Source organism: Mollisia scopiformis (genome assembly GCF_001500285.1).
Source record: "Mollisia scopiformis unplaced genomic scaffold LY89scaffold_17, whole genome shotgun sequence".
Taxonomy (NCBI): domain Eukaryota; kingdom Fungi; phylum Ascomycota; class Leotiomycetes; order Helotiales; family Mollisiaceae; genus Mollisia; species Mollisia scopiformis.
The window spans coordinates 1,161,831-1,185,303 of NW_017263597.1; the positions used below are offsets into that span (position 1 = coordinate 1,161,831).

At 48.7% G+C, this 23,473-nt stretch overlaps 8 protein-coding genes across 8 annotated transcripts; 5 read left to right on the top strand and 3 right to left on the bottom strand.

Moving 5' to 3' along the window:
- The first annotated feature begins 513 nt into the window (after positions 1-513).
- LY89DRAFT_143257 (uncharacterized protein) lies at positions 514-4,968 on the top strand. Its single transcript, XM_018205327.1, has 2 exons — positions 514-687; positions 740-4,968. The coding sequence occupies exons 1-2, from the start codon at positions 644-646 to the stop codon at positions 4,779-4,781; spliced, it is 4,086 nt and encodes a 1,361-aa protein (XP_018068912.1). The 5' UTR covers positions 514-643; the 3' UTR covers positions 4,782-4,968.
- A 5,051-nt stretch (positions 4,969-10,019) lies between these two features.
- On the top strand, positions 10,020-11,326 carry LY89DRAFT_687006 (RTA1 like protein). The gene is made up of 2 exons (XM_018215407.1): positions 10,020-10,069; positions 10,207-11,326. Exon 2 carries the CDS (start codon positions 10,499-10,501, stop codon positions 11,225-11,227), a length of 729 nt encoding a protein of 242 aa, XP_018068913.1. The 5' UTR covers positions 10,020-10,069; positions 10,207-10,498; the 3' UTR covers positions 11,228-11,326.
- A 438-nt stretch (positions 11,327-11,764) lies between these two features.
- Positions 11,765-12,194, top strand: LY89DRAFT_736590 (uncharacterized protein; the record flags this gene model as incomplete). Its single annotated transcript, XM_018220148.1, has 2 exons — positions 11,765-11,902; positions 11,955-12,194. 2 exons carry the CDS (start codon positions 11,765-11,767, stop codon positions 12,192-12,194), a joined length of 378 nt encoding a protein of 125 aa, XP_018068914.1.
- A 740-nt stretch (positions 12,195-12,934) lies between these two features.
- LY89DRAFT_752659 (rhamnogalacturonate lyase) lies at positions 12,935-15,225 on the top strand (the record flags this gene model as incomplete). Its single annotated transcript, XM_018221253.1, has 5 exons — positions 12,935-13,054; positions 13,125-13,896; positions 13,953-14,017; positions 14,067-14,965; positions 15,018-15,225. 5 exons carry the CDS (start codon positions 12,935-12,937, stop codon positions 15,223-15,225), a joined length of 2,064 nt encoding a protein of 687 aa, XP_018068915.1.
- Positions 15,226-15,429: 204 nt separating this feature from the next.
- LY89DRAFT_650439 (glycoside hydrolase family 105 protein) lies at positions 15,430-16,674 on the bottom strand (the record flags this gene model as incomplete). The annotated part of the gene is made up of 1 exon (XM_018212106.1): positions 15,430-16,674. The coding sequence occupies exon 1, from the start codon at positions 16,549-16,551 to the stop codon at positions 15,430-15,432; it is 1,122 nt and encodes a 373-aa protein (XP_018068916.1). The 5' UTR covers positions 16,552-16,674.
- Positions 16,675-17,327: 653 nt separating this feature from the next.
- Positions 17,328-19,026, top strand: LY89DRAFT_650444 (MFS transporter; the record flags this gene model as incomplete). The annotated part of the gene is made up of 5 exons (XM_018212107.1): positions 17,328-17,570; positions 17,626-17,903; positions 17,955-18,470; positions 18,521-18,732; positions 18,785-19,026. 5 exons carry the CDS (start codon positions 17,328-17,330, stop codon positions 19,024-19,026), a joined length of 1,491 nt encoding a protein of 496 aa, XP_018068917.1.
- Positions 19,027-19,324: 298 nt separating this feature from the next.
- Positions 19,325-21,550, bottom strand: LY89DRAFT_708824 (putative Glutamyl-tRNA amidotransferase subunit A; the record flags this gene model as incomplete). Its single annotated transcript, XM_018217710.1, has 6 exons — positions 19,325-19,539; positions 19,599-20,280; positions 20,339-20,746; positions 20,793-20,867; positions 20,913-21,082; positions 21,244-21,550. The coding sequence occupies 6 exons, from the start codon at positions 21,548-21,550 to the stop codon at positions 19,343-19,345; spliced, it is 1,839 nt and encodes a 612-aa protein (XP_018068918.1). The 3' UTR covers positions 19,325-19,342.
- A 681-nt stretch (positions 21,551-22,231) lies between these two features.
- On the bottom strand, positions 22,232-23,160 carry LY89DRAFT_590129 (uncharacterized protein; the record flags this gene model as incomplete). Its single annotated transcript, XM_018209577.1, has 2 exons — positions 22,232-22,712; positions 22,769-23,160. Coding segments are annotated over 2 exons (873 nt in total), but the record flags the coding sequence as incomplete, so codon positions are not given.
- Positions 23,161-23,473: the final 313 nt, after the last annotated feature.

The window sequence follows — 23,473 nt, forward strand, 5'->3', positions numbered from 1 at the left end:
TTTCGATGTGCCACAGCCAAAAGGTCGATCCGTTTGTGGTGGCCTCGAAGCGAAGGCTGCAATTCAGGTTGCCAAGACTAAAATTAGGGCGAGAAGCTTGAGCCAATCTGGAGTAGCGGGACAGTATGACTGTGGCAAAAGCCAATCATGAATGGCTACGACTGTGGCTGAGCTGAGAGAAATGATGGTAAGCGGGCCGATCATTACAGTACTGGAGGTTGGCGTGCAGCCAGAGTGCGAGTGAGTGCAGGGTTCCTTCAAGTTGTCCAGCCGAACCAAGACTTTTGATTGTTGCATTGTTGCAGCACGAAGATCGAACAAATATCACTTCGCATCGTCGTCGTCGTTCTTCCCAGTCAAGCAAAATTCTGTCATCGGATTGAAGTATCTACAGCTTCATCTGATCTTTCCTCTAATCTTAATTTTCCATCCTTCGCCGCTTCCTTCAGCCTTCGCGTCTACCGGCTGTAAGAGCGAGATCTGCCAGCCTGACGTTATTAGCAGGGCACAATAATACAGAACGATCGACGCTCGTCACGGCGCGCCATTTGCATTTCTGCCCGCCATCAATCCCTTCACCAATGTCTACATGGGCGCGACGATAGATGTCTCGTAACAGACGGGTCAATAATAATTGCCCAACATGGCGCGACCATTTCCAAACACATTTGAGCAGGACTCGCCCATGTCAGAGCTCCCTCCATCGCTACATTCCTTCGCAATGCTAACACATCATCAGGACCCCTCAATCTGCGTCCAGCATCTCGTATCAGACGAATGTAAATCGACAGAAGACGAAGAAGTGGGCAGAAGCGAAGACTGTCAATTATGGAGGAGACGATTGGGGTGATGATGATGAATACGATGTTCCCCCTCCTCCCATCTCGAAACCCACCGGCTTTCGCCAGCAAGGGCAAGGCATACAGAGTTCTGCGAAGCCAGAATCTCCTGGGTTTGATAGTGCAAAGAAATATGGCGAACTTCCACCTTTGCCAGGTGCGAACGATCCTCGAGGCCGCAGGAACTCATTCGATGCAGATGATGAGAAACGGAACTTTTCGAGCAGTACAATGAGGCAGCCATCTCCAGCAGCGGCGACGCCTACGTCTGCTACATCTGCTGGCCCTGCTACCAGATTCTCCCAGATCACTGGCCAACCTTCTGCTCGCAATGCAAGTGGTCCTCCTGCTCTCTCCATCCAGACCCAACAGCCTCAAGCTCCTACAGGACTTCGAAAACAAAGTCAAATGGTGTCTCCGGTCTCAGGATCTCCCCATCCTGATGTATTGCAACCGGGAAGAGTCAACCAGGGGGAAAGCTCAGTCGTCTCTCCTGCATCCGAAACACCTTCTACTGCAAGTGATTTCCAAGCCCGACGGGACTTCTCACCGTCTGCTGTTCCTCAACCACTCAATTCCCGGGCGTCACCAGCTCCTCAATCCGCAACGGACTCTCCCTCCACGAGATTTCCAGCACGGAAAAGCAGTCTGAGCCAAGCAATGGGACCTCCAGTATCGGAGATAATGCGACCTTCTCCGGCAGACACTACCCCGAAACCATGGGTATCTGGACGGTCAGCTTCTCCTGGGGCATCGGCAAGATCGCCAGGGACACCAACTGGCAAAGCTCTGCCTTTTATTAGGCCGGCAGATATTTATCGCCGTGCTGAGGAGGAACGAAGACAGTCTCTTGAGTCCGGTAGACCAAGTATGGATTCTGTTACTGGTGCTAAATCTAGCGATAGGTCAGATTCTCCGGCTATGCCTCAAGTGAGAGAGAAGTCGAGCTCGGATAGTCTGGGCGGCACCGGAAGACGTCGTACAAGCTTCGAAGGCGATGAAGGTTCCGATTCTGGACGCCGATTGATGCCAATGCTAGAGCCGGTGAGGGAGAGAAAGAGCGAGTACGGTTTTGAAGGCGTTAATCTTGGTGAACAACCCCCTCAAACAGGACCAGTGCATAGCACGCAATCCTTCGAGTCTGCAACTGATTTAGAAACCGACGAAGAAGAGGCTAGGAGATTGTCCATCAGCCCCAAGCTGCCAGATTTGACCCGGATGTCAGGCTTTGGAATGGACATGTTCTCTCAACCAAGTACTGATGCCCCAAAGGCTCCAACCACCAGAGATGCAGGAAGCGTTCCAACGACTTCGACAACAACACTTTCCCCCGTCGACGAGGACCTCAAACTTCGAACCCAACCCTCATTTGGCTTCAAATCTGTTGTCAATCAGGCATTCGATAGGTCAGACGATGCCTCCGTGCCCCCGACTCCCGCTTCAAATACTGGCAGTGGTCCAAGACGGACTGATAGTGAAAGCACTGGCACGACTGGAATTAGTCCTATTATGAGCAGAGTACCTAGTGGAGCTGGTCCGGATTCGCGTCATCGAGATATCTCGAATCCAACCATACTGGAGGTCGTCAATGAACCTATTTCGCCAGAAACAGCGCCAAGCAAGGACATTGGAGACGAGCAACGAGGTCGAGAGATCCCAGGCTTCAAACCAGGTTATCGCCGAGACATCAGCACCCCTAGAAGTGATAACAGCCCTGCCAGAACGCCAGATCTTGCCAAGGCCAGGATCATTACCAGTGGGCAGCATGCAGTAGTATCCGAAACATCTCCTGAAATGGAGCCCGCAGAAAGCGAACCACTACAACCTCCACGCCCAATTGCTGAGCGTGAAGGCAGTTTCCGTCCATCTTTGCCTGGCGGCTGGACCTCTTATGCAACAACAGCTCAGAGCGAGAACCCTTCTCAAGCTCCATCTGTCAGAGCACACACCCCAATCCGAGATGTCTCTACTGCCAATAACCAAGGTCGAAATGATGAGTCAGACTTGACTCCAACTACGACAAAACACGGAATGCCTGCATCTGAACTTGGCGCCGCTGTCGCTGGTACTGCTTCATTAGCTCTACGCCATCATGATAACAACAGTCTCGCTACCGGTCATATTCCTCCAAGTCGAACTCCTAGCCGCAAAGCAGTGCCAAGCAACAGTGCTTTGCCTACCCCTGACCCAGCCATGGCTCCGGGTGGTAATTTATACTCCACCAAGGACCTTGATCCAAGACTGCTCCCGAAGCTTGAACAGGCCCCTGCCGAGACCCAGCTGCGACCAGATGCTGACAACAGAGATGTCTCTGCACAGTCCAGTGTAGCTCCTACGCCACCGCTCAAAGATACACCTGAAAATGATGGTGCCGACGATGATTCTGAGTATTTCGCAACTCCTCCCGTTCCTTTGAAGCCAAGAACCCCAGTTCAGGCCGAGGAACATGAGACTCTGGCTCCTCCGATGAGACCTCAAATGCTACCAGCACTTAGTACTGATACGTATGCAAACGATGAGGAGAATGATAAGCTTCGGCAAGAAATTGTGAAGAGTCTTACTCCAAGGCCATCGGATGGAAATGCTCACGACGACGGTGTGGTCTCCGATGAATTTGACGAGACTAATTATCCCAAGCAAGGCCATGAAAGCACCTATTTACCTCGCGAATATGACAACTATTGGGCGTCTAATTCCGATGATGAGGAACAAGTTCCTGAAACGGCCCCGGCTCCGGTAGAAGATCCTGTCAAGAAAGAAATCTCCCAACCCGAGACAATAGAGCAGGAGCACAATATGGCCGAATCGCCTATTGTTGCACCTTTGAGCCCACGAAAACCAGAACAATCATCACTTCAGCCGCCTCGACCACCGATGCAAAGTCGCTTTTCGTGGGAGGATAGTAATGAGAATGTGAACGCCATACCCTCGAATGACCAAGTGTCAGAAGTCAGTGCTACAAGCTCGCCTGTACACATATCTCACATGGCCGAAGACACCAACGTGGCTCCTACTACAACTCTTTCCACTCCACAGCAATCGGCGCTGGATGTCAATTCTGTTGAGCCACCAGTGCAAGAAATCCAGCCTGGCCATTCATCAACGGAAGATCACAACACAAATGCATTATTAGCCGCTGTTGGTGCCGCTTCGCTAACAGCTGCTGCCATTCCCAGATATGATTCTACTCCATTGGAAAACAAGAGTCGCCGGTTGTCCCTAGCAGAAGAGAAAGATCCTCGTGTCTCCTCGCACCCTGTCTCGCCAACACCACCTGAGGACGAACACCCGGCTCGAGCTGCTCAATCTTATTTCAGCCCATCTCCAAACCAGAATTCTCCAGTTCCTGCTCCGAGCACAGTATCGCCTGTTGCTTCACCTGTCCATCAACAACCATTTGCACCTCCTTTGGGCCCAATTTTGGGATTCAAGAACATTGTACAGATTCCATCTTCGCAAGAGAGAATTGAAGCTTTCAATACAACTAGACAACGGTTTGCAATAATGGATTCGGGCTTGAACAACTGGATGGTGGCTCTCCAGCAACAACATCCCGAGCACGCAGGTGCAGGTGCTTCATTCGGTGGCTCTAGATTTAGCGTTCCTAGCGGTACAGGAAGGTCCAAATTTGGCAGGTCGACTGGTGGCACAGCACCTCCTCTGCAGCAACCCTATTATCAGCAGTATCTCAACGCGAGCTCACCAACGATGCCTTCTACGCCAGTGGGACCTCGACCTGGCCCCGGTCCCAGCATGACTTCGGGGTCGCAACAGGGCTTTAACTCTAATAGTAGCAAAATCACTAGTCAGCAAGTTCAAGCTAAAGGGAAAGAGCTCCTTCACTCAGCTGGTATCTTTGGTGGTAAAGCAGGCAAGGCAGGAAAAGGTCTTCTTGCAAAGGGCAAGAGCAAGTTTCGTAGTGGCGGAGACAAGGTAGATTGACACATCTCCTTCAGTGCCGGAGCGCAATTGGGCGACGGGGCGTTTCATCTGATTTACCACGTACTTTCGTGCATTTTCAAGACTAATCAGCGCGGCGGTTTCTTTTCTTTTCTCGTCAGATGGCCTCCTGCTTAGCGGGTTGTGTACGACTAGGGGAAATTGCAGCCTTTCAACTGTTCTCTCCTTGTTACCATGATATATTTGCCTTGATTGCACACGTTACTAAGTTCTATGCCCATTACAGACTTCCCCACCTCCCAAGCCCAAAGCTGAGCAGCCGAAACAAGAGCGTCGAACATCTTGGGGCCTCCCTCTTAACCTTTCTCGATCATCAATACAACAAGACGGATCAGCTCGGCAATCAAAAGAGTCCATTCCACAGTCAAACCGCCCGCGAGCCGCGACTACAACCTCAAACCGAAGTTTTGCCGCCCCACAGCTCCCTGATGTATCAACCGGTGAATCACTTGGAGTTATGAGTGGAGCATTGCCATCTATGAATGGTGAGCAAGAACAACAACGTCCAGAACCTGCAACCATCCGACAAGTTCAACAAGCAGAGGAAGAGTCTGAAGCTCGAGATTCTTTGGGGGTACCTGCCCCGATTGGGAAGCATCAACCAAGTTGGGACCCATACAATGCTACACCAATCGCTGAAGAGGAGGGCTTCCAGTACGAGGAGCGACCAAAACAACGTCAGTTGCCGTCCGATGTTGGTAATCGTCATGGCTCTTTAGGTGTACCATTAGGCGCCAAATCAAGCAGCGAGAGGTCCAACAGCGGGGATACTCATTTCTATAGTGCCCATGAGGAGGAGTCTGATATACCTCATGACTGGGTAATGGTGTCCCCAATTCCGGAGAGCAGTGACGCATTTCCCAACGTCTCTCCACCAGAAGGACTGAAACCCGTGGCTAATGTGGAATCGGACAATCGAAAGAGCTTGGACGCACCCGTGACAAGTATCATCAATCGACCGCGTGGAAGTAGCTATGAGATTCCCTCACCTCCCCCTTCCGCCAAAGGGCCAACTCCAAGATCTGTACAATCTACGCCGGTCGCTGCTGCTCCTGTTCAATTTACTCCTTCCCCACCAAAGCCTGTCCAGGCGGAACCAGAGAAGCAGACTGCTTCAACCTCATTCCTGCCACCTATTCGCCGCACTTCTACCTTTGGACTCGGGTTTGGTCCGCGTCAAGCCAAACCTAGGTTTCCGCTCGAGGATGAGGATGAACATAGCGTTCCGGAAAATCCCGTCAACCCAACTCCCACCAAGCCGATTGAACAACTGGTGCGACCCGCGGCCTCAAAACCAACCCTCTTACAAGAACAAGTCCGAACTAGCAGTAGTATTCCGGTTCCTGCTCCTGGACCCTCTGCTGAATCGATTTCCCCTCCTACCCCAGAACGTCTTGCCTCGAAACCTGTAGCTGCGCAGAGTCCAAGGCCACTTTCCTTCGTTCAGACATTTGGCGCAGGAGAGGTCCTTCATACCCCATTCAGGCATGCTGAACAACGCCCAGTTGTGGATGAGGCGTTCTTGCATAACCCACCAAGATATGCTGAAGCTAGCCAGCCGAGAGAAGAATTAAGGCAACAACCACCAAGAGAGCAACCCCAATCAGCTTTGTCAAAAGAAACTGCTCCTGCACCAAGTAGCCCTCCAAGACCTCAATTAACTCAAGCCGGCTCTTCTGAGTATAGTCAAAAGTCAGCCCAAAGTCAACGTACAGTTCTTCCCCAACAAGTGATGCAGCAGAAGGCAATGAATTCAGGATCACCAGAATCAATGCAACGTATCGAACAGAACCAACGCGTCATGGGCCCACCGCCAGCTTCTCAACAGCACTTCCCACCCCTGGCTCCCAGAGCATCAGATGTGTTGCAACGCCCTGAGTTCAGAGAATCACAAGTTGAATGGAGACTCAATCGACCGAAGACAACCGAACCTCCCGCACAAGTCTCGCCGACATTTTGGAAAGAAGTAGATGTGCCCGCCCCAAGACATTCGAATTCGTGGGAGCCTCAGCGCCCTCGAGGCAACTCCGGCGCAAGCCCGAGCTATTCCCAACGTCCAGATGGACAATACAACGAACGCCCAGGCTGGAATGGCCCACCTGCCCAGCAAAGCCCATATCAACAACCTCCATCTTCGGCTCAGAGATATCCGGACCTGTTCCGACCTGGACAAGCCGGTCCCGACGCATCAAGGGATAGTGCCGATCTTCCAGCTCACTATTATCAAGCACCCATCACTCGAGCTGATGCTTTCCTCCCAAGGCAACAAACCAACGAGTATCAGATTCCTGGTGTAGGTCCACCATCTGATGACCCTCGATACGGTTCGTCTAAACGAAATTCTGGCTTCTTCAAGGAGATTGGAGGAAAGCTGTCACGCGCTTCTTCAAGAGAAAGACGTAACTCTGTTACTCGAGATGGAGCTCCCGCACCCGCTTCTCCTGTTAGACAATTCGAGTCTCGCGGGAACGAGTACGCAGAGTCCAGTGTTGCTTCGGAAGGTGAACAAGAGCAGCGAAAACGCCGATCGAGCTTTTTCGGCCATCTCAGCCGCAATTCTACCTCTGGGCTCGGTCCACCACAGAGTCGAGAAAGTGTAATCGCGCATAACTCAGCTTCCAGGACTGATCTTGTCGCTTCACCTCAACCTTCGCCAACTCACCAAGAAAAGAAACGATCCTTCTTTGGCAGTAGTTCGAAGGATCCAAAGGAGAAGGCAAACAAGCTTGTCAGAACTCCCACTGGATCGGTGGAGGCTTCTGGAAAGAAGAATAGATTTTCAGGGTTGAGTACCATGTTTGGCAAGACTAGTCCATCGCCTAAGGGACCAGTTCAGGAGAGACCACAAGCTACGAGAGAGCTTTCTTATAACGAACGACAACCAATCGAGTCCCCTCAGATGAATGCACAAAGACCCAGCATGAATACTCCACCGCCAAGAACGCCTCGCGCTCCAAGTCAGACTAGACAAGTACTTCAGAAGCTTACGTCAAGCACTTCTCCTCGCTCTTCTCCTCGCCCAGACGCTAAGACTCGTCGAACTTCTTCCTCCGGTTTGCTCGGAGGACTTATAGGACGCAGGTCAAATCAACAAGACAGAGGAAGTGACGATTCGAGGTCACAGGGCAGCAGCAGTCAGGCACGAACAATCACTCAGGCACTTCCACCTGCACAGACGTATAGCGACTTGCACGAAGAGCAACCTAGACCTCCTCCACCACAACAACAGCGACGTGAAATGCCCTTCCAGGATCCTTCAATGCAGCTTGCAGATCGTGGACGTCAAGCTAGCCGTGAACCCCAGTATGACAGTGTACCTATCCCCGGTGGATACTCTCTCGTTCGAGGTCAAGGAGCCGTGCCTGTTGCGACAGATTATGACCCTCGTGGCTTTAATCGTGTACAGCAGCAGCCAATAGATCCTCGTTATCCTCAAGGAGCTCCCAATGGACACTTTCTTCCCAACGGTGTTCCAACACAAGCACCTCCTCAACAGTTTGTGAATGACCAAAGGTACGGACCTGGACCAAGAACATCGCCTCCAGTGTCACAAGAATCTCGACAGCTCCTTCAACCAAAACCTCATCTTGGTGCTCTTGAAACGTACGAGAATTATACGAATCGCGCTGCACCTCGCCGACTGAGCCGAGAAGACTTGCTTGCGAGATCTCCTCCAAAGTCACTCGAAGGCCAGCAGAGACCATATCAGATCTCACTTCCAGGTGGTGACGAGGATGAACGACCGGCCCCTCTTGAGAAGGATCATCCCGCACCTACTTCAAACCCTACATTAAAACAGGTTCGTCCACAGCATGATGCTATCCAACGCCTTCAACAGCCAATGATTCGCCATCCCGAATCCCCTGCTGGTTATCCTTTGCCTGAAGATACTGTATTTTCGCCAGTGAACCCAGGTGTGAACGATATCCCACCGCCACCACCGCCACAGTGGCCCGGTCGCCAGGAGTCTCAACGCTCCGATATTTTACATCAGCATCTGCACACAAGAGAAGCTTCTTTATCAACAATGGATGGTGATCTCGACCGATCGAACACTCGTCGCACTGCCATGTCCGCCGTATCTGGCCTCTCGGGTCCTCAAAGTGGCAACTTGAACGTACCCGATCGTCAAATCAGTGATGCCACCGAAACAGATCGCGATAGAAGACACATTGCCAGCCCAAGTCCATCACCACCAAGTCCCATGCCAGGCACGCCAGACAGAAATATAACTCCTGGAGACGACATCAGAACAACAGAAATAAATTCCAAGAGAAGCAAAGAGGATCTCTATAACGCCAGTCCCCGCCTCCCAAAACAGGGACACATGCTCCCGCGCGAACTAACACAAATCTCCACCTCCAACGCTACACCCGCGAATCGCCATCTCCAGCCCGAAGGCAAGGAGAATATGAATGTGGGCAGGAGTTTCAGCGCTGCGGTCCCACCAACGACGGAGTATAGGGCTGATGGACATGTAACGCGCGCAGCGTCGAGTTCGCAGGCGGAAGAGAAGATTGCTTACAGGGATGGGGTCGCGGGGAGGGCGGAATTGCCGGTTGCTGGTGATGATGATGAGCCGGAGATGAGTGCTGTTTCTTATCCGGGGATGGAGTGGTGAGTTGTTATCTTTCGTATCGATGAATTGAGTCGCTAACGAGAGAGAAGGAATCCTTATGCGGCTGGAGCGTGGGATGATGGGTATGATTGAGTAAATATGGACAGGAGAGGATATGGTGCTTTTGACCTTCGACTACAAATTTCTTGATAAGATGCTGTTTTTATGATTGCTAGGAGGAAATACCATGGCGGGGAATAAAGGGGAATGATTGGTGTACATGCCTTTGTTTGATGGAGATGTTTGTAAGAAACTTGAATACCCCGTGGTGTTGGTGTTTATAGCGTGAGATATTGGGGTTCTGTAAGAATGAAGACTTTTGTCTGTAACTTTGTCAAAGTTGAGGTGTGATTTGACACGGGAGTTGGTTGGCAAGTGCCGTTTTCTTGGGGCTTTGTGGATCTGAGGTGCGAAATGCGAAATCAGCATGATGGGCGTTTCTTCCAAATATTCAGTGCGGCTCAAGCCACCCCTGAATTAAGCTTACTCGGCGCAGCATCTTATGTTTATGATGGCTGACTGTACTTGTCAAGCTCGCGGAATGTCACCAAATCTGTCAGAGTGGCTTCGCGGAGCGACGGTTGTCGCAACACCGATGTATACGAATCGATACCGTTATCGATGCTGAGGCACAGCGAGGACATGCTATAATGTTAGTTATAAATGATGAGTCTCCTATGTTTGTGATTAAACTCCTGTTTTTGCAGAACATCTCTGTGTACCGTCCTAGTCTTTTACTATTATTGTCAGTCTCGCTCAACTTGCTTCTAATAAGCTTCAAAATGGCAGGAAACATATCAGCCAACGTCTCTTTAAGGGCATCGGCGTTCTCGAATCATTTATCCCTACGAATGGTCTCACTGGCTTCAATAGAAACAACCACACAGGCTACGGCAATGTAACGATTCTCGAAGATTACCAGCACCTCTGCAATCTTTCCCTCTGCGACCTTTCACTAGCACATTTCACCTACATCCCTTCTCTCGGCGGTAACGCATTCTACGCTGCAGTATTCGGCATCTATATCCTACTCAACATCATTTTCGGTATTCGTTACAGAACTTAGGGGTACATAGCTGCAATGTCCCTTAGTCTTACCGGAGAAGTCGTTGGCTACATAGGTCGGATCCTCCTTAACAAAAATCCATTCGATCCCACCGGCAACGATTTCCTCCTCTATCTCGTCCCTCTCACCATCTCGCCCGCCTTCCTCTCAGCAGCAATCTACCTCTGCCTCGCCTGCATCGTCGTCATATACGGAGAACAACTCTCCAGATTCAAGCCCGGAACATACACCATCATCTTCTGCGGTTGCGACATCTTCGCCCTCGTCCTCCAAGCACTAGGCGGCGGAATTGCCTCGGGCGCTAAAACACAGAGCAAACTCCAACTCGGCATAAACGTCATGCTAGCAGGTCTCTCGGTCCAAGTCGCCTCCCTCACCCTCTTCGCACTCATGTGCGCCGAATTCGCCTGGCGTCTACACTCCCATCGCAACGCGTGGCGCACCGACCACGCTGCCATATACAACAGCCGGCTCTTCAAATCCTTCCTTATTGGTCTCTGCGTCGCGACTTTGACGATCTTCATTCGATCCGTGTTCAGGGTCGCGGAAGTATCGGGCGGCTTCCACGGTCCGTTGGCTAATAATCAGGTCTCGTTTATGGTGCTGGAGGGTGCGATGATTGTCGTTGCTACGAGTTGTTTGACGGGGTTGCATCCGGGGTACTGTTTTCAGGGGGCGTGGCATGCGGCGGATTTTAGTTTTGGGAAGGGGAAGGTTTTGGATGAGGATACGGAGATGAGTTGATTGGTTTTGTGGGGTCGAGGGGATGAATGGGCGATGTCTTTTTGGTTTTTTTGTTGTATGGGTAGTAGAGGGATGCGAGATAGATGTACTTCAGCTGTGAGCTTTCCTTTTGTTGGTATGATAAATCTTAGAATCTAGATTGTAAAATATAGACTCACTTCAGTTCAGGGCTAGGTGAGTTAGTAGTCACTGCTTCGATATCTAAACGACAGACTTTATGAGCACAGTGTTGTCTGAATCCGCTGGGGACATTGATAATGCTCATAGCTTTGGCTCCTCACAAATCGTGTCCAATGATAATGTTCTATTCGTGTGTCCAACTTCGTTCTGCCTCGAGTGCTCTGAGGTGTTGGAACTCTCTGTTTTACCGGGAACCGATATTGCAGCATCATGTCGCACATCTCTATCCACGACACAATCCACTTCTCTTCTCTTTTGAAAAAACTCAGCAGCATTATTGCCTTTGTAACCCAGCACTCGACGTACTTGACATTGTCCGATTGCCTATCAAAAATAGCACGCGCAGACTTGAGAGCAATGTCTCTGCTAGATCTCTCCATCCTTGCCTGCATACGATTGACATTGCTTGCTGCTGCCTGGAGCATCGCAGCTCTTGGATATCTCATCAGTTTATCAGTTAACAGCTCAACGGTATTAGCGTTCTATTTTGTGGTGGTAAGATCTTTACCAGTGCACTTCTTTACAGCTACTTACAAAATTAATACAGTGTTGCCTTGCAATTCTCCTCAACGTAGCTGGATTTGGAGTCCTGTGGGCGGAACCAAAAGGATACAAGAACACGGCTTGCATGATTGCGTTTGAATACGTTATAATGGTGCTAGTTGCAACCTCCATATTTGTAACGGCTCTTGCAAATATTGGGGGCAGCCCTGATGGTGACGAAAATTCTCCTGTCCAGGATAGGTGGAACATGGTTGCTTTCGTTGTGATTTTGGTGATTGGGTAAAGCTACTTCTTGCCCGTTGTATTCATGGACGCTGACTCTTTTGTAGAGTATTGCAGTTCATAATAGATATTTTAGATTGTGTCAATTGTTGCTAGTCGAGGCGCACACACCGTCCGTCTGATCGTGTTCAGAGTCATGGTCTTGCTAAGAATGGATTACGTTGACATGATAGAAGGACAGACTTGAGTTTTCACATTCAGCTATTAGATCTAGCTAGCTTGTAAGATTCAACAAGCCTACAACTTCCCACATTACTCTACAACGTACCTCACTACTAATATTATTTTCTTAGCAATCGAGCTGTTCATTTTAACTTGAAGACGAGAGATTTCATGCCACTTTAAAGTACTCAATTTCTGACGGACTTTAGACCTTTACATAAATCTTGTCTGTGCACTCTCCTCAGATAGAACGATCATGTCTCCACTTCCTAGCAAACTACCTAGGTAACTTGAGATCACACTGTAAGAGTTTTTCCTGCAAACGGGTCTGCTCGCCTGAAGAGGCCCCGAACCGCGCAATGGTGGGGTAGTTGTGGAGCCCCGCATTTTCGGTAAAGTGCTGTCCGGCGGGCTCAGGGGCACATCATGTCCCTGAACTTAGCCAGTAAATGAACTTGGCTGGATAATTGTTACCCCGAATTTGACATATGTAAGGATGTATCTTTTGGACTTGTGGTGTGCGAACTTTGTTGCTTCTAATTTGTGACCTGAGACACTCGGGGGAATTGATTTGGCAACATGGGCTTCCCAGAGTTGAGATATCGTGGAGGCAATTGGCTAACCCATGTACTTGTAATTTTTATTTTGGTTGTGAGAGGTACTGCGATACTCAATGCGACTGAGACAGGTGCTTCACTGGTAAGCGAACCCTCGATACACTTGAAGAGGAAACTTCTATGCTGTACATTGCTATTCTGACAATAGCCAGATACTGGCCAATGACCGCTTCACTGCGGCTGTCAACAAGTCCACCGGTGCTATAAACTATCTTTTTCTCGATGGCCAAGATCTCCTCGGTACGCTTGACTATGTCACCCCAACTCCTGGAGGTGCTACCGGATCAGGAAATAGTGGCATTGGACCCTATCTCGACTGCTACTGCATACCCGCTGGAAGCTATACACCAGGATCAATTGCACCAAAGTACCAGCTCATTAAAGGCATCGACTCAACAAATACTTTATATGGAGGAATTGTGATGAGTGAGACATACCCACCAACTGGTCAGACTTTAGAACAATACTGGTTTCTTCGAGAAGGAGAGACTGGTCTACACACTTTCAGTCGATTGTCATATTACAACAAGACAACTCCCTTCTTGAGAAATCTTCAGGAGTTTCGAACACTTTTCAGACCGAACACTCCGCTTTGGACGCATCTTTTGACAAACTCTGAGCAATATGCTCCCTTACCGTCAAAGAACGCGACGGAACACGAGGTTACAGTACAAGATGCGACATGGTATCTTGGAGGAGATCCAAATGATCCTTATGTACAACAAGAAGCGGATTATTTCACGAAGTATACTTTCCAAGATACGTGGAGAGACCATGATGTGCATGGGATGTATTCGGATGGAACGACTAGTGATGACAATTCGACTTTTGGGTCTTGGCTAGTCATGAATACTAAGGATACGTACTTTGGAGGACCTCTTCATTCAGATCTTATTGTTGATGGCATTGTCTACAACTACATTGGTAAGTGGTGAACCGATACTCTCAATACTCTCAAATTCCTTGCTGACAGCATGTAGTCTCAAACCATCACGGTGACGGTACGCCGAACATCACCGATGGCTTCGATCGGACTTTTGGACCAGTGAGTACAGCTGTAACCTTTTACCCCATCGTACTGACAAACACTCAAGCAATTCTACTTCTTCAATAAGGGCGCCCCAGGAACACCAATGGAGACTCTTCGCCAAGAAGCGTTGCAATTCTACTCGTCAACATGGAATCAAGCATTTTACGATTCAATTGCCAAGTATGTTCCTAATTACGTCCCCTCGTCCAACCGCACGACATGGAAAGGACATATTGACCTCCCGGCCAATGCCACAAAGCCCATCGCCGTCCTCGCTCAGAATGGGGTCGACTTTCAAGATAATGTCTTTGACACCACTGCTTACCAGTACTGGGCCGATATCGACCCTTCGACGGGCGATGTCGAGATCCCAGCTGTAAAAGCAGGCACGTATCGTTTGACCGTTTACGCAGAAGGTATCTTTGGTCAGTACACCAAAGATGATGTCGAAGTGATTGCCGGCGAGGTTCATACTACCCATGCTCGATGGCGCGAAGAGAATGCGGGAACAGAGATCTGGAGAATCGGTACTCCTGATAAATCTTCAGGAGAATATCGTCACGGCTATGCACCGGATGAAACACATCCTCTCCATCCAGCTCAATACCGAATCTACTGGCCCGTCTATGATTTTCCTACCGACTTCCCAGATGGTGTTATCTACCATGTCGGAAAAGACGACGTCTCACAAGATCTGAATTATGTCCATTGGAGCGTTTTCGGGGGATACGCGAATGTCTTACGGCCTGAGCCTTATTATGAGAATGTCAATAATTGGACTATCTTGTGGGATATGGAGAAAGAGCAATTTGAGAGTAAGAGAGAGGTCACTTTTACGGTTCAGCTTGCGGGGGCCAAGACAGCGGCGGGGAATACGGACGTGTATAATGCGAGTGAACCATACGCCAATTTGCCGTATACGGTTGTGGTGAATGGAAAAGAGTTGGAGCCCTGGGTTATCCCGTGAGTATTCATCATATTCCTTGCTTTGTGGCTAGACTAACTCTTTTGCTAGGTACTACCACAGCAGCTCTTGTGCTGTTCGATCAGCGGTCATCTGCTATAATATTGCGAACAAGTTCACGTTTGATCCAAATTTGCTGATTGAGGGCACAAATGAGATTGTGCTGCACTTGCCAGCTAATGCGACGGATTATGAAAGTGCCGTTTTGCCGCAAACTGTGTATGTGCAGTACGACGCGTTGAGGTTGGAGATTGAATAAAGTGAAACTCCTCTGAATTAAACAGACATTGAACAAAGTAAATTCAAGATCTAGTCAGTGTCTCTTGAATGCCCAATCTGTGCATTTTAGAATTCTCTTCTCCACTGTGAGCGGCGAGCGGAATACAATTAGCTGAAGACCGATGCTATAGTTGAAATATTGGACAAATGAAGGGTGTGTTGAAAAGTGATTTCCTGTCTATGTCTATATAAACCTTCTCAGAAACTCCCCCAAGGCCATAATCGCCATCGATTGCCCATACGGCATACTCGTTCTTGGAATATCTTTGTAAAACTGCAGACTGTCACCCATCCCTGTCCCGAAACTCGTATTTTGAAGTTCGCCTTGAGAATCTATTTGCCCCATGACTGCTTTTACTGCTTTCGACGCCACTTCTTCGTATTCCTTGCCAATGTATCGTTTCCGCTGTGCCTTCAGAATACCATATGCAAAGCCAGCAGTTGCAGAAGCTTCAACATATGACCCCTCATCATCATGGTCCAGCAACGTCCGCCAAAGTCCCGACGCATCTTGGTATTTCTTCAAAGCTCGACATTGTGCTTCCAAGGTATCAATCAAATGTATCCTGATTGGATCGTGCTCTGGTAGATCAAGTAGCTCGATGAATTCTGGAATGACGATTGTGATCCATGAATTGCCTCTCGCCCACCTCGCTCTTGCAAAATTGTGTCTACCATCTTCAAAGGTCCACCCATGGAACCATAGTCCGGTCTGAGGGTCGAAAAGGTAATTGATATGTAGCAAAAATTGCCTCTTCGCTTCTTCCACGTAGTGCGGTCTCCCCAACACCTTGCCTATTTTCGCAAGTGGTAAGACCGTCATCATAAGCGTATCGTCCCACAGTTGCTGCATGTTCGGTGTCAGGTACGTGATATGCTGCATGCCTCCGTATTCCGTTCTCTCCAAATCGTACATTGCCCACTCAGCCCACGAATCTAGCCATGGCAGATATGTTTGATTGTTCGTCTCTTCGTAGAGGTATGCAAGCGTCAAGAATGGGGCCATTGTATTGATATTCTTCGTAGTTCCACCAGCTGCGAACCGGTCTCGAAACCAATCTTCCACAATTTTGAGAGTTGATACATCTCCTGTCAGAGAATAGTATTTGTAAAGTCCATAGAGACCAACTCCATGTGTCCATTCCCAATTGTTCTCGTTCCAGCCTTTGGTGTCGATTACTCGTCCATCGGGTATCGTCATGAGGAATTTCCCGGTCGTGTCTTTGATGTTGACGAGATTATTCGTAAGGAGTTTAATCGCATCATGCACGGCTGCAGACTCAATTCCATCGACAGTTTTTGGCATCTTTGCACACCCAAATCAGTGATGGTACTCGGTTTGAATGACCAAATTCTCGAACGAGAGGATAAATTCACTGGGTCCAGCAAAGCACAGCAAAGGAAAGAGCTCGAAGCTTTCTCTTCCAACCCTCGTCCCCTCGAAATAATTCAAGACGAGGCTGATAGAACTGTTCAGCATTTTTTCTCGTCGGTGGACTCTACCCCGAAGACCCCACGCGGGGCTCCAATTTACCCCTCGGAATAGGGGGCCCTTGGCCGAGCGCGAGTCATTCACAGGCGTTCCCAGCTTGCCGATCACCGTCCTTTCACCAATAATCTGCTGCTCCCTCGTACGAATTTTTGGAGATCTCAGCCTTCCCATTTTCTCAACTGTTAATGCCTCCGACAACACCACGGGCTTGGCGCGTATGTTTTCTCCACCAACTGTTGTGGGGCTTGGCGCTTCCAGAGGGAGCAATTCGGATGCAACGTCCCACTCTAGAGACGAATGCGGAAGGGAAGCTGGATTTGCCCTAGAATTGTTGGCGCAGATGGGTTGTTTATTTAGAACTGGATCAACTTACACCGAGAGCGGATTTGATGCGGATTTCTGTACAATCTTTCTTCAAGTGCTTTAAGTTGTTGGAGTTTGCTCAGCTTCAACTTTGACTCGATTTTGAAACTTTACATCACCTTAAAATGGCAGCAGAAATTCACACGGCGACTCCCCCGGAGCTCCATGAAGACCAGCAGCATACTTCTCGCAAAGGAGACGATGTTGAGAGCGTCCATGTTGAACGGATGGAATATGTCGGCAAAGACGCAACGGACTTCGACCGTGTCGACGATGAAGTCGCCAAGTATACCAGCAACGTTCGCATCGATATTGATGAAGCGACCAACAAACGCCTGAGAAGGCTGATCGATCGACGAGTATTGGCTATCATGATCTTCACCTATTTTCTCCAGGCTTTGGACAAAGGGACGCTGTCTTTTGCGTCCATCATGGGGATTCAAAAGGATACTGGGCTTGTTGGACAACAAGTGAGTGTGCACGACTATGGTAACTTGTCATCGTAAGCCTAATGTATCGTTTCAGTACTCGTGGTTGACAACTTGTATCTACATTGCGGTGCTCATTGTGGAGTACCCTACCAATTGGATAATCCAACGAGTTCCCATCGCTAAATATCTGTCGATCAATATCATGCTGTGGGGCATGACTTTGATGCTTCATGCTGCCTGCAAGAAATTTGCAAGTCTGGTGGCTGTTCGAACACTGTTGGGAATATTCGAAGCATGCTGTCAGCCATCATTTGTAATTTTGTCAAGTATGTGGTATCTGAGAGATGAACAAGCGGCAACTGTATCATTTTGGTGAGTTCGAATCTCAGGCAAGTGTCTACTATCTATTGCTAACTCACTCAGGTACATGATGAACGGTGCTCAGCAAGTCGTCGGAGGTCTCCTTGCTTACTGTTTTACCCTTCTTCACTCCGGTCCTCTCAAATCTTGGCAAGCACTTTTCATCTCCTACGGCGGCGTCGCTGTACTTTGGGGGGTCTTCGTACTCTTTTGGATGCCAGATTCTCCAATGAGAGCAAAGTGCTTCAGTGAGGAGGACAAACGACTGATGGTCGAACGAGTTCGTGCCAACCAGACAGGTGTGCAGAATAAGACATTCAAAAGAGAGCAGATGATCGAGGCGTTCAAGGATCCTCAGACTTGGTGCTACTGCGGTATCGCCATCACCACGACCCTTCCTACTAGTGGACTTGGAGCGTTTGCCAATATCATCATTACTGGATTCAACTTCACTGTTCTTCAAACTCAACTACTTGCCATGGTTCTCGGATTCTACATCATTATTGTGCTTCTGTCATCGGCTTGGCTGGTGAAGAAGACTGGTCAGAATCTGCTTTTCATGCTCATATTTCTCATTCCGTAAGTAACATCGGATCTAAATCTCGATCATTACTAAATTACACTTTCAGTTCGTTCGTAGGCACAATTGTTCTCATGACCGTTCGAAACACAAGCAGAGCCCATCAGATCGGGTTGCTCATTAGCTATTACCTAACATTGTCATTTTGGTCTGCTCAAACATTAGCTCTATCCATGATCTCAAGGAACATCGCCGGCCAGACCAAGAAAGCAACAGTGGTCGCAACCAACTTTGTTGCCTGGGCAGTGGGGAATGCAATCGGTAAGCCACCATCACAATCCCTTCAGAATTTATAGCTAACTGAACACGCAAGGCCCTCAAGTGTTCCTCAAATGGAATGCCCCTCGCTACCTCATTGCATTCACAGTCCATCTCGTTTGCTACAGTCTTCTAGTCGTAGTCCTTGTCTTTCTTCGCTGGTATCTGCGGCGGCAGAATGTAAAGAAGGATGATTTGGCTTTGGCTGGTATTCAGGAAGCGCAGGACCAGCAGTACGTCCATGCGTTTGAGGATATGACGGACAAGGAAAATCCGAACTTCAGATACGTCTTCTAGGTTGGGTGGAGTTTTTCTTATCTCAACAATATATGTGTTGACTTTGAAGAAGCACGCGTCAGAGATAGATGGAAAGCACTGTGATGCATATCTGCAGTTTCAATGACAATTGGCTCATCTTATTGTTCCACAAAATTTGAGTACTTTATAGCCTTGAAAGTCCTTTGCGCAGCAAAAAGGATTAAGTGTTGCCTGCAAGAATTTCCCCAGAGCCGTATCTGTGAAATGTCCTTCGAATGCTTGACATAATACTTTCGGGGACTTTTGGTTATTGTCGTACTCCAATTACGAATTTTCTGTCCATGTTTCACAGCCCCTATTCTAAGCGAGCAGATACTTCGCGTCGATACATTGTGCTTCCCGCCTTGGGTGCATTGATGATACCAGCATTTTGCAACTGCTCTGCAAGCTCAAAGATCACCGCGTCGCAACCTGGAGCAGCGATGATATCTACAGCGACTGGTAAATATTCTTCGTGGAGTGAAATAGTCGAGTTGTACGGTGCTTGGCCAACTGTTTCGTTGACATCAGCCTTACCGCTCACAGAACAGTTGGTACACTTATTGACTCACCAGGCAACACCATATCCGGCACGCCGGCCATAATCGCCACATTCTGGATACTCCATCCTGCTGGAATGACAGGTGGAGAAAGATACACATTGCGAGGATTCGGCGTAGCCAATGTCCCAGGATACAACAACAAGCTATCGGAACAAGTTTCAGGATCTGATTTAATGACTTCGCTATTCCACCAATCCATGAAAATGGTCTTGTTGTTAATGCCCTCCTCAAGAGTCGTCGCGTTCGTCTGAGCCCAAGTCCATCGTACGAGAGGATTGGGATCCAAGAAGGGTTGCCGACCATCGTGAGCAGCTTGATAATCAGCTATAAATGGGGCTCCGAAGAGGGTATATTGTTGTTTTCCAATTAAGGTGGGGTATGTGAGTGTGAGAAGGTCGCTCAGCGTGCTCGCGTTTGTGGATGCTGCTTCTGGTGAGGATGCCCACATGGAATCATAATCGAGGACCGAAGCATTGACACCAAGGAACGTTTCAAGCTTGGAAAGAAAATCTAAGATGACAGCATCTGCTTCAGAGGTGATGTTTGTGGGGAATGTCGATGTATAGAGTTTCTTTGGGAACGAAGTGAACGTGAAAAGGTTGTTGCTGTAGAGCACGTGACCTGTCGTTTTCCAAAGACTTGCGTCTCGAGTGATGAAGCCTGCTGTATCCATGAGGGGCGACAGAGGCATCTGAAATCATGTCAGTCAGCTTGTATAGATGACTATTGAAGTCAAAGCTCTTCCATACCACATTGTCAAGAGTTACAAGACCGTGACTGGGTCTATTACCAAAAGCTCCGTTCACTTGAGCAGGATTTCGGATACTGCCACCTGTATCTGACCCAAGTCCGAGATCAAGCCAGTCATATGCACCGATACCAGCGCCAGGGCCCGAGGACGACGAAGATGGATCATTGTACCCATCACCGCGAGCGTTGAACGGAGAATGATAGTCGACCCAATCAGCAGTTGCCATTTCCCCGTTCGCGAATTGGGATGTCTTCATCTTGCCAACAAGGACAGCACCCGCATCTAGGAGTCTTTGGACCGCTGGTGCGGTTGTTGGGCGTTCGGGATAGAGGTCATAATAAGCTCTGTTGCCGCAACCACGACGTGTTCCAGCGACGTCGTAGATGTCTTTGACTCCAAGACGGACCTAGGGGCATTAGATGTGAACTTTGGAAAATGTTACATATACATACGCCGGCAAGTGGCTGAGCGTCTGACTTTGCGTAATACAATCTTGAAGGGACGCCGATTGTTGGTGATTGAACTCCCTTCGATAGTGAGCTTCAAACCGCGATCTGGGACATACGGCTTACTGGAATTGAGGCGGACATCGTGCTGAAATTTCCATCTGCATTTGCGATGGTACCTTCTGTGAATGCTCCCTCATAGTCTGAGTAGAGTCTGTAAGCTTGAAACACATCGCCAGTATAAGCGTGGAGGAAATATGGGCCCGCGGGTAGCTCGGAAGTACAGCTCGTTGTTGCTACTGAGGAGTTGCTGGTTGCAGACACCATGAACAACTTGTTGTTATATTCAACGAGGGGTGATGTCAGCGAAGCATGAAGCTCGGCTGGAGTTGTTGAGATAAGGTAGATCGCTGCTGAGGTCAATTGAGGTTTCAACAGTAGAAACATATCAGGGTACCTTGCAAAAACCCAGTATTGAATACATCGTCTCCACCGAGATAACTTGTCACCGTTGATTGTAATGTAGTTGCGTCAAAAGTATTGAAGTCGCCAGTCATGACAGTTAATGGTATGTAATCGTCACCGGGACTACAGGCACTACTGAGCTGATCCTGTCCCAACCCCAGACTTGAGATTGGCGAAGCTGGGATGTAAAAGTAGGTTCCATCAACATTGACCGTAGTGCCACTCTTGTACGTAGAAGCAAGTGCGCTATAAGCAATGGCGACAGCAAGCGCTGCAAAGCTCTGAATGTTAGACAACATAGTCAAATGGAACAGCACAAACAAGATCGTAGATCTAAGACAGGATTCCCACTCATATCTAAGAAGGTCCCGGTGGTCGGGATCCTCAAGAATGGGGACGCCCTTCGAATAATTTCTTGTTCCTGCATGTCCAAGGTACCTACTAAAATTGCTTAAGGTCCCACTTTACCAGCGGATAGAATGGGATTTAGGAAATCGATGGCTGGTGTCCCGCAACTGCGGCTTGGGACTGCCAATGAGTCAGATTCGCTTGTAATGTTACTGGTAGAAGATAGATAAGACTAGTCTTATCGGCTTGAAGCTATCGCGATGCGGCTCAGATGTCAGCACTTGCTGAAGTCATGCTTGGCACACTTTCCGAAATTCGAACCACTGGCCTCTGACAAAGGACATCCTTGATGCTTTGTCGAGCAAATACAGAAAGTATTGGAAGCTTGATATCTTATGTGTAATGCAACTGCTGGAGTAGCTTAAGATCTGTGGAAGAATTTGTGGTGAACGCCTCGAAGGATTACCCCACGACCCCACCCTTCAGCGCAGTCTTCGGCTTGAAAGATCGTCGATTTGGAGCACATTCAACGCACATGAATGAACTCAAGAGCATTGTAGCTCCATGAATTTAGACACGAGAGAAGTTCCTGTCACATTCCATCGTGAGAGTGGAATGGGGTGTAACTTTATTCATACCATATCGTCGGATCTCGTCATTCGATGGATCTCCACGGTTGTGGACTGCATGATCCCATCCTTCATATCCCACTTATCCTCCTTCCGTCCCCTCCCCTTGCCCTTGCCTGGCCCTTCAGCCGTGGTCTCAAAGGTTTCCATCCTCATCTCGAAATCGAAACTATCCGAGTTTTTGGTATGATTGCTCTTCACTGAGCCGCTCTTGCTTCTGGAGAACATGGAGCTGCCACTTCGAACAGGATCTGACTTCGATCTTGTATGGATGGAACGTTTTGTTTGAATATGGGTAGTGCCAGATACTTTTTCCAAGAGAGATTTAAAAAGTGGTCGATAAGTGGAAGCAGCCATGCAGCATATTCCAATGGCAGGTTCAATCATTGACCAGATTGAGACCTTGGAAGTAGCGTACAAAAAGTCTGAGGCGAGATCGACTTTATGGACATAGTAGATTCGAATGATGACAGACAACCCAGCACTAAAACTCACTACATCAATATATGCTAGAGCTGGTGATACAGATGCGCGACTTACACAATGCCGAGGGTTAGGAGGCCTCCCACAACTGCTTTGGCCTTCGGATTCATTTGCAGGTTCCAAATAAGGAAGATTGGTAGAACTCCAAAAATGAGATCGGTAGCTACCGCAAAGACCGAGAAGATAATCGTAGCATCCTCCACTGCTTGTCCCGAGAAGCAAGTGCCTTCTCCTCCGGAAAACTGGAGCCAGAAATAGCTGACAGGATGACATTGGAAAAAGATGAACCAGAAGTAGGTGATTGTAAGCAGTGTCATTATGACCATAGCAATTTTTATCGTCCATATGTGCAACCTCGAGTTGCAAGTTCGAAGCAGAAAGAAGCCAATGGAGAGACGAATGAGGATCGTGGTCAATGTGTAGGATAGCTCAGCAGTAAACCAGTACTGGCATCGTAGCGTAAGTTTTTATACATATAGAAATGTAGGTAAGGCGCATACCTGCATTGCGACTGGAAGGTCCGCAAGAGATATGCTAGCAAGCATCTGACCATTACCGTGAACGGCTGCCATCAAGGCATCGAAGGCAAGAATCGAAAAGCATATCTGAGTTGGTCAGAAATTGGAATAGATGGAAGAACATGGTACTTTCCTGGCTGCCAACAAAGAGCCAGTCTTCAATCTTCCACAACCTCAGCATAAGCCATCGCACATAGATCCTCACAGACGAGAAGCCCCAAGTTATAACGAGAGGAACGACTGC

Excerpts from the sequence above, each read along its gene's own strand:
- LY89DRAFT_687006 (XM_018215407.1), top strand. The coding sequence starts at position 10,499 with ATGTCCCTTAGTCTTACCGGAGAAGTCGTTGGCTACATAGGTCGGATC.
- LY89DRAFT_143257 (XM_018205327.1), top strand. The coding sequence starts at position 644 with ATGGCGCGACCATTTCCAAACACATTTGAGCAGGACTCGCCCAT. Across the intron at positions 688-739 it reads TTTGAGCAGGACTCGCCCAT|GACCCCTCAATCTGCGTCCA; the intron begins GTCAGAGCTCCC and ends ACACATCATCAG.